General features: G+C 41.8%; 1 protein-coding gene across 1 annotated transcript in view; it reads left to right on the forward strand.

Moving 5' to 3' along the window:
* Positions 1-8,351, forward strand: part of anks1ab (ankyrin repeat and sterile alpha motif domain containing 1Ab) — a 59,535-nt gene extending 51,184 nt beyond the window's left edge. Inside the window, exons 12-14 of the mRNA XM_034685044.1 lie at positions 514-690; positions 5,403-5,501; positions 6,373-8,351. Of these exons, the coding sequence (XP_034540935.1) occupies positions 514-690; positions 5,403-5,501; positions 6,373-6,492 (396 nt within the window). The 3' untranslated portion in view covers positions 6,493-8,351. The remainder of the gene's footprint in view (positions 1-513; positions 691-5,402; positions 5,502-6,372) is intronic.
* Positions 8,352-10,060: the final 1,709 nt, after the last annotated feature.

Below are 10,060 nucleotides of genomic sequence, written 5' to 3' on the forward strand. Positions count from 1 at the left end.
CGAGGCCTAAACACAATTTTCTGCCTTCCTTATTTTTATTAAACTGAACTGCTCCATGTGCACAATGAGATGTCAAATTGCTTTGGCTTTTGTGAGATATTCAAGCATGAGCCGACAGATAATTACACAAAGTAATTATCCCGGTGATGTGAAAAGCAGCATTTTGGGGGCACGTTGCAATGTTATTCTGTGTGATACACAAATAATTGCTCAGAACAAGTATTTTCAAACCCAATTAACAAAGAGTAACTTTGAGCGAGAGCTGAAACAGAGTCAGGAATCATAAAAATAATGAATATACTTTTGATTTTATCTCAGGCTCTCAAATTGACTGAAAGAACCAACACCGAACATCCAGTTAGTTAAATTCTAAATGTGGGGAATGAAACTGCCTATCTGTTACACAAGCAAAAGGCCTGAGCACCAAATGTCTAAAGGTTAACAGAAACTCAGCTTGAATCTTTTCTATGATCAACGGTTGACACGGCAAATTATCATCTTCTGCTCACACAGACACAAACCTATGAGATCATCCTCACACTGGGACAGGCATTTGAAGTGGCCTATCAGATGGCTGTCCAGACCAGGGCGAGACAGTACGTCCCGCCTACATCTCTGACCTCGGAGGTCGTGGAGACCAAAGCCAGCCGTCCTGTATCGCAGTCGTGGAATAGTATGCGGAGATCAGCAGTGAGTACCACCCTCACAACTCTGTGAAAACACCAGTTGAATGTGTATTTCTGTGTCTGTGTGATGTGTGCTCCACTTTTCTAAAGCACAGGAGGTAAAGTAGGAAAACAACCATATTCTATAAAGATACACAGACCTTCTGACCGACTTTTTCCCCCCTTTGAATCCTCAAAGGACCTCCTGCAAAGGAAGATTTGCTGTTTCAAGCTGAAAGTGTTGAGTCATTACTTTGCAAACAATTTCATCACGCCCACCCCTCGACTCTGAGTCACTCAGATCAGAGGAGATTTCTTTTTCTGCATATGCGAAAATTGATGAATGAGGAGTTTTATTTGTTGCCCACAGGCAGGTATATGATTTCCTCGGGGATGTTTCTGTGGGCTCAGCTCTGTTGGTTGGACGATCCGCTGCTTCCTCACTGTTGATTAAGTGTGTTGCCTAAATGTCCACGTACAGCCTGAGCCCCGCAGTGATGCATTGACCTCTCAGGCTGCATATAATGAGCACTCAGTGATCACTGTCACCTGAGAGAGCTGCTCAGCCAGGAGCATGCATACTGCTAGACCACATGCTTCTGCAGAGACACAAATCACTTTGTTTTACTACCTGCCTGTAAGGATAATATATGGAGTAATCACAGAGCTGCATAATGAGTCTGGCTGGTTGTTTAAGTTTGAAATGAGACTGGGGGGGGGGAAACTCCTATCTCCTGCAATTTGCTTTAATGCTTTAATGTCTGTGTGAATCCTGTAAAACGTAGCTGCTTTGAAGAGGAAATGTTGAAGGCATACTATTTGTGTTTTATTTGGATTGGTCCCCCGTAAGTTACAGTATTTCTCAACTGCTAAAACACATTTCTTGACATCCACCACGCTTTTCTCAACACTATAAACACAAAAAACAATTTTCAAACTACATTCACCAAACCTCCGAGTCTTCCTGCAAAACCAAGGGGCTTGAGGCTGGCTGACCGGAAACCATGTAGACACCAATTGAAAAAAGACGATCTTTGCAGCATTAATAAACATGTTTACAGACTGGTTCAAAAAACGGCTTGGCTCTACGTACCTAATTTCTCTATCGGCACACTCTGTACAGGGGGTGAATTTTTTTCTAACACTACAGTTCAGAATATATTAAGATTACGAGTTTTTGCCCAAATAAGGACATGACTGACTTGACTCCCGGTCGGAAATACATAGCTGTTGGCTAAGAGGCTCAAACTCCTCCCCTTTACGTCTCACTATGCCTGACTGGGTTCTGCATTTCCAATATGGCTGCCGCCATCGATTGGCTTCAAAACAGCTCTCAGGAACAGATGGGTGACGTCACGGATACTACGTCCATTATTTATACACTCTATGTGCAAAACCAAACAATGTTGTCAGATCATACCCCAAGTAAATCAAAATTAAAAACAATAGTGAGCAGTCATTACACACTAGGCAAGGCAAGGCAGCTTTATTTGTATAGCGAATTTCATACACGAGGGCAACTCAATGTGCTTTACATTAAAACATTAAAGCATTGGATACATTCAGACAAGCATAAAAGAACACAATTTAAATGACAAATATAATTAAACAGAAAAGAAAAGGAAAATTAGAATAAATAAAAAATGACATTAAAATTTGCATTTAAAGTGAGTTATAATAAGCTAAGATAGGAAGGCAGTGGCAAATAAAAAAGTCTTAGTTTTTGATTTAAAAGAGGTGAGAGTTGGAGCGGACTTGCAGCTTTCAGGGAGTGTGTTCCAGATATGTGGTGCATAATGACTAAATGCTGCTTCACCATGTTTCGTTCTGACTCTCGGGACTGAAAGCAGACCAGTACCTGATGACCTCAGAGGTCGAGGTGGTTCATACAGTAGCAGCAGATCAGCAATGTATTTTGGGCCTTAACCATTCAGGGCTTTATAAACCATCAGCAGGATTTTAAAGTCTATTCTCTGACAGACAGGAAGCCAGTGTAGAGATCTAAGAACTGGAGTGATGTGGTCTACTTGTTAGGACTCGAGCAGCAGCATTCTGTATGAGCTGCAGTCATCTGATGGACTTTTTAGGGAGACCCTGTTACAGTAGTCTAGTCTGCTAAAGATAAATGCATGGACAAGATTTTCTGCATCCTGCTGAGACATAAGTCCTTTAATCCTTGATATATTCTTAAGGTGATAGTAGGTTGACTTTGTGATTGTCTTAATGTGGCTGCTGAAATTAAGGTCTGAGTCTAAGACTACACCAAGGTTTCTGGCTTGGCTTAAACATTTCATCTGTGCAGATTGGAGCTGAGCAGTAACCTTAACCTTTCTTCCTTGGCTCCAAAAACAATCATTTTAGTTTTTTCTTTGTTTAACTGAAGAAAATTCTGGCTTGTCCAGTCTTTTCGATGCATTTACTCAGCGTTTGTATGGGACTATAATCCGCTGGTGATATGGTGATGTAAATGTGTGTGTCATCTGCATAGCTATGGTATTTTATTTTGTTGTTTCTTATTATCTGACCTCAGGGGAGCATGTAGATGTTGAATAGCAGAGGCCCCAGAATGGATCCCTGAGGTACTCCACATACGATTTTCATCCGCTCAGATGTGTATTTACCTATAGACACAAAATAGTCCCGGTCATTTAAATAGGACTTAAGCCAATTTAGTACTGCACCAGAGAGTCCCACCCAGTTTTCAAGTCTGTCCAGTAGTATCTTGTAGTCAACTCTGTCAACTGCAAAATAAATAAATAAATCCTCTTTAAATTTAGCACCTGTAAACAGTAAAAATAAAGTAAACACAAATATAAATGAGATTTACATTACAGTGTAATTCACAAAATCAAACTGAAGTGCTTACAGTATCTACAATCATTCAGCCACAGCATCATGTCTACGTGCTGGGTCAGGCCACAGGACTTCATCCACATCACAAGCCACATTCTCCCTGGCCAGGAAGCGGGAGGGAAAACCCTGGCGTGCCGGATCCAGACTTATATCGGTTTCCTAACATCATTAGCCACAAGTGTGATCAATTTTGAGTTGTTGTGTTTAAGCTGTGACACCTGTGCTTCAAATGAGTTTAACTTTGGCTACCCGTGCTTACCATAATGCAACATAAGTGCATCACAGTGCAACATGTGTTTTAGTGAGTGAGAATTTGTTTGCAAGTTGTGTCTAACAGGTGAAAAGTGCTTATGGTTTTGCCAAAGGAGTGATTGATTCAATACATGGATTCAGGCCGCTAAGGAATTTGGCTCAGACAATAGGGTTTAGTGTTTTAGCAACTGAGAAATACTGTAATGTCCCAATGACTGTGAAGTTTGGTACTCATATTTACAATTTAAATTCTATCATAATTTAAATTCCTCATGCTTAGAATAAAAGTAGTCCTCTCTTTAAAGACAGAGCTACACATTAACAGGCCTCTCTGTCCTAGTAGCGGAAACTATGCCTGCTGCACGCAACCAATTCAGCTTATCTCTCCTCTGCTTCAGTGCTCACTTGTTGTCTTGAGTTGAGCTCCTCACAAGGTTGATTTACTTAACAGCACATCATTGTTTTCCTATGATTGGACTATTAGGACATAGTGAGGGAGAAAAGCATTTTAAAAAAAAGTGGGCCCAGCCAGCTTGGTCCTGCCCAGTATCCCAGCATGCTTTGAGCAGCAAATCAGCCACATGAAAATGCACAATAAGTGAGATGACATTTTTTACAGCGTCGCTTCACTTTCAGTGGGCACACACCCCGAGTCTCGCTCAAATTTTCACTGACAGAGTTTATCAGCTGTGGCTAGATGGCTTGTTAAGCTAATGTTAGCTCAGCTGGCTCCTGCTGATACTCCATCTAAAACAAGAACAAGTCTCGGGCACAATAAAAGCATCTTTGACATTTTGATGATTCTTGTAGAGGACAAAGAAGGGAACACAACTGTGCTGCACTGAAGAGTAAAGCTACATAAGACTGAAGTGTTATTTGCTCAACCTGGTGTTGCTGCTAATTTTCAATCCCAGTTTGAAATGAGACTCTCACTTGTCGGGGTGCAGATAAAAGTCGTCGTCACAGGAGCTGATTGGATTGAAAGACAGACGGCTCATAAATCTTTGAAACAACTTGGAGCTGCTGAAGTTAACTTTCCCTGTCGAGTATCTCTATTGGACTCCAAGCTTCCACACAGTAGCACTGGCAGTGTATGTGAACCAGGTTTTTTATAACCTGCAACCATATAAAGCTGTTACATAATAATGTTCTTCTTTGCCTCTGCAGTAGCACAGTGTGTAGTAACCTAGTTAGCAGAGCATGCAACATTAGCTGCTAAAGATACGCACTGAGAATAAAACCCCGACTATTTATTTTCATGTTTTTGTTTTTTTGTGAGGCTAAAAAAAGCCTCTAAATCTCCCTCCTCACAGCAGCCGCTGCACACCGCTTCAACATGTGTACAAATCCAAACCTTGACAGACCTGCCGTGCCTAGTTACGGTTGCTAAGCTGTGATTGGACAGGCACTCTTTGGGGGAGGGCTGTAGTGAATGTCAATTACAAGAACAGAAGAAGCAGAATTTCTTGACTAATATGATTCCTTTAGCCGTAGACGGGTGACGACAGCTCCTCCTGATTCTGCTGCTGCTGCTCAATGATCTGTGTGCTGCGTTGAAATGCTCTGTCCCTCTTTTCTCTTATTTTTTTAACATGTCTTTTTTCTTGTCTTCTTGGTCCTCCTGCTTCCCAGGGTGCCCCTCAACTCGAATGCCGCTGCTGTCACTGTCACACGTGTACTACCCACCGTCCTTCCTTCCTCCCGTTGCACTCTGTTAGCCCTGGAGTCCAGGTCCTTCTTTTTCCTTTCCTCTATTTAACCTGTAATCAGCACACATCAGCTTTCACACTTTCCCCCCCTCCTCTCTTTGTTTTTGGTTTTCTTGTTGTTGTTGTCGTCGATCGGGTGCCGCAATGCACTTTGTCTCCTTGTCATATTCACGTTAATATTTCAACCATAAACGGTCTCCTCATCCCTTTACTTTCCCATCTCTCATCTTCATCTCACATTCTTAGAGTTGTGGTTAAATACATTCAGGGAGGAGAGGGTTTCTGGATGTGATTTACTCCCTCTATATTTAAGGACTGTTGGCTTAATTGTGCCAGTGAGGGTTTGTAAAGACGATGGTTGAAGTTGTCTGTTGGATGGTTTTAAGCTCCCTCTCTCATTCTTTGTGTTACTATCTCTTTAATAAGACATGTTGAGCTGAGGATGTCATTCCATACGCAGGGAATTTAAAAAATTCAAATGCCTATCTTGAGGGTTTTTCAGGCCATTTAAAATTCATTTCTAGCTTCAAGTAAATTCATCAGTATGTGTGTTTTGACTGCTTATATAATGACAACAGCCCCAATGTCTGTGTGAGCCACTGTGTAGAGCACACTTTGCTTTTGAACAACTAATCAGTGTATTTTTTTTTTAACTCCCAGAGGGTTGTGACTTTGGTTTACGGCTGCGGCTAACACAGAGTATTTCTGTCAGACATCATCCATGTTGTGGATTGAGCCCTGAGTGTCTGTGATTATAACATGATCACTGGACTGTACCTCTAATCCACATGCACGTGTGTGAGCTGAGGACTTGTCAGTGTGGCGCAATGGCCTCCACTGCCGCCCGTCTCACGCCCTCCTCTCGTCCCTCCTCCCTCCCTTCCCCCCGGCAGATCGACCCCCTGGAGATGGACCCAGACATGCAGTCCCTGGGCAGCACCACCTGGCTCTTGGACCACCGGGACTCCAACAGGCGCCCCGTCAGCACCAAGTATGAGACCACCATATTCTGAGGCGGGATCCCCACAGCTGCCCCTCTGCACCCCCTCGTACTCCCCCTCTCTACCCCCTGCATCCGGTTCTTGGTTTATCTCACACACAGACACACAGACACATAAAAACATGCAAGCCCCGTGCCTTCTCACTGTGATGGTATAGCATCCCTCAGGGCTGCCCACTCCTGCACCCTCCTTTGCCCTGCCCAGCGACCCACACAAACCTCTCCACCCGCCATAACAAACACTCCTGCGGCTCCCCCGTGCCTCCCCACCACCCCTGGCAGCCTCCCTCGCCTGTTGCTGCTACAGCCCATGCTGGAGCCCTGGACCGGATGATCCTGGACTGATGTCATTTTACAGTGGCCCTGCTCTCTCAACCAAACTGCCTCTTCCTCCTCATCCTCCTCCTCCTGACAACTTGCATCTGCCTCCAAATCCCAGATAGCTCCCAGAGGTTGCATCTTTATTATTCTTTACTTTTTTTAGGCCTGTTCTTCACTGGCAAAACAAGCATGCTCATTTTTATTTTGCTCTGTATCTAGACGCTAAATTGGCTTTCAGTCACAACAAGTTTAATTTCTGGGAGGGTTAAGTTTGCATTATTGGTAAACTGAGAAGTTGGCGAAGTATCAAAGGTTTTATAGTTTGTTAAACTGTTAAAAGAAAAAGTTCAACATATTTGGAAAGATGCTTTTTCATCATCTTGATGAGAGTGAGAATGTGTTTTACCAGCCTCTCGTCTCTACTGCAAGTTTTATTTGGATCCACGCAGAAAGAAATTAAAACTGTTGGAGGTTTAATCGTGAGCTCATTTCTGTTTATGAAGCTATCACCAGTAGTTTGCTAATTCAGCCGAGCATAAAGATTGAATACAAGGTGAACAGCTGGCCCAGCTATCACAAAGGCATTAAAACGCAGGCACCTACGTCTTTCTAACAACGCAGTAAATCACCTGAGCTAATTGGCTGTAATTTGAGAAATGAGTGTTTGAGAGAGGCTCTATGCTGGTCCTGCTCATGATTTCTACCACCCTGATAGCTTCTACATGATCCTCCTCCTTCCAGATTATTTTTAAAATATTGATCCTCGACAGAAAAAGAAGCATGAAGATTTTTATTTAGGACTCCAAACTGGTTTGACGTAACTCCCTGGCGTTTATGAGTAGCGGTCCAGCACTTCACCTTCAGATTATGCATGTTTATTAGTGAACCATAGAGGAATCCTGGTGGGTTGATTTTTGTAGCTTCATGAATTCAAGGCTTACTGTCTCCCCGTTTTCAGTCTTTGTGCTAAGCGACACTACCAGTCAAAAGTTTGGAAAGACCTTCTCATTCAAGGTTTTGTATTTGTTTTGATTATTTGAAACACTGTAGATTAATACCAAAGACATCAAAACTATGAAAAAACATATGTGGTGTAGAGGCCTAGCCAAAGCTTTAAACCACTGAGGCTCTGCACCTGGATTACCTGATTGACGCGCTGTGAATTACCATGCTTCATGAATGAAAGTTCAAGTCATATTTGCAAGTTGAACTCTTGGTCCGTTTATTTCCATGATATGAGCTCCAAAGAGTCCAATACATGACATTTCACAGACGAACATCCACACATAACTCCCGCAGCACCATGCTGCTTCAACGGTCAAAAAACGTTTCACCTTTCCGTGTGGAACACCTGACCACACAACAAAGGTTCCTACCTTAAATAGGAAATGACCGCCAATAACCCTGTACGACCTTAAATACGGACATAGGTCACATATTCAAATCTGCCTTTACATATGGAATTATCTAATGAACAAAAAAGTGTTAAACAAACCATTATGTTATATTTTAGATTCTGTAAAGTAGCCCCCTTTTTCCTTCATGACAGCTTTGCACACTCTTGGTATTCTCTAAGTCTGCTTCATGAAGTGGTCTCCTGGAATGGTTTCTAATTAACATGAGTCTTGTCAAGAGTTCATTTGTAGAACTACTTGCCTTCTTAATGTGTTTGAGACCATCGGTTGTGTTGTTCAGAGGTAGGGTTAGTACACAATGGATAGCCCTATTTGACTTCTGTTGTAATCCATATTATGGCCATACCATATTATTTCATAGTTTTGATGTCTTCAGTATTAAACTACAATGTCAAAAATAATTAAAACAAATAAAAACCATTGAATAAGAAGGTGTGTCCAAAGTTAGGCTGCTATACAGCTATACGAGTGATATTAAAAAGTGCTTCACCAAAGAATGTAGAATTTTCTTTTAACAGGCTCTTTGGACTTTAAGCAGATCAGAATCCCAGTCTCTTAATAAAAGCATGATTATTCTAGTTCTTCAAACATCATTTCTTACTTTTCATTTCCTTAATTATTTGATTGTTTGGTTGTTTTGCCTCAAGAAAGTTATATATTTTTTTTCTTTCTCCATCTTTAGCCTGTCCTGTCTTACCAGGCATCTACCACTGTGAGGCACTATGAGGAGGCTGCTTTGCTAGCATGGGATGCAAGACGGACAATTAACCGATGAAAGATAAAACAGCAACATGCAGCAAAACAACCTGTTATTTTTCTTTTCTACTTATTTGTACAGTAGTCATATTACAAAACTGTGGATCAATCATGACTCCATCTCTGATGTCTGAACTGGAACGGACCAAGAACTGAACCCTGGTACAAACACACAGGAGGACAACTTAACACTTAACCGAGGACGACAGCCTGACTTCATTTTGGGTTATCTATAATCAACTAAAGCCCCCCACCTTCCTGAAAACCACACCCACCGCAACCCAACAACTGCACGCCACCCCCTGCTTCTAGAAGACTTTAAAAAAAGACGACACAGCTGATGTCCTGGTGTTTTTAATTGACCGTGACTGGCTGCGCTGGGACGTTGATCTTTGTGATGGTACAGTTTGGTCCTGATGAGAGTCTTTGCTCTGGCCTTGTACTGCCCGTTCAGCAGTCTCTCAGCATTCATGGTAGCAATGAGAGACTGCAAAAAAAAAAAAAAAAAGAATCACAGCATCTTCTTGTCAATTTAAGAAAAAAAGAAACACTGTGTTGAAAAATGGCACTATCCCTTTTAATACCCTTTCTTTTCTTACCGTGCAGATAGTGCATTTTGTGATACCTTTTGATAGACCGGGTCTAACTTCAGGAGAGAACGTATAAAAAAGGATCGTAGAGAATCCTGATATTGAAAAATAAAAGCAATGATAAAACAACCTAAAAAAGAAATATTTCACTTAGTGGACCTCCATTGATGGCACATTTCAGGATGAAGCGACGGAAACATCTTTTGCACGATTTTCATTTGACTCGACTTTATTAATGAGCCTTGAGCACAATTTTGCGCATGTTTCCAAACATAGTATCTTATTATCATGATTACATGGGTAGGTATCCACACTGTTTCACCGCAATTTAAGAATTAGATTCAGAACATGCAAAGTGTGTCGTTTGAAAACGCACCGCAGTGAAAAGGTTTCAATTCTACAACATTATTAAAATGAGCCAAATCAAAGTGTTGCTCCGGTGTCATGTTAATACGAATGGATTTGTTATGCAGAGAACGTGACACCTTTTCTCCCTCCT

This window comes from Notolabrus celidotus, chromosome 1, assembly GCF_009762535.1.
Source record: "Notolabrus celidotus isolate fNotCel1 chromosome 1, fNotCel1.pri, whole genome shotgun sequence".
In the NCBI taxonomy this organism is placed as follows: domain Eukaryota; kingdom Metazoa; phylum Chordata; class Actinopteri; order Labriformes; family Labridae; genus Notolabrus; species Notolabrus celidotus.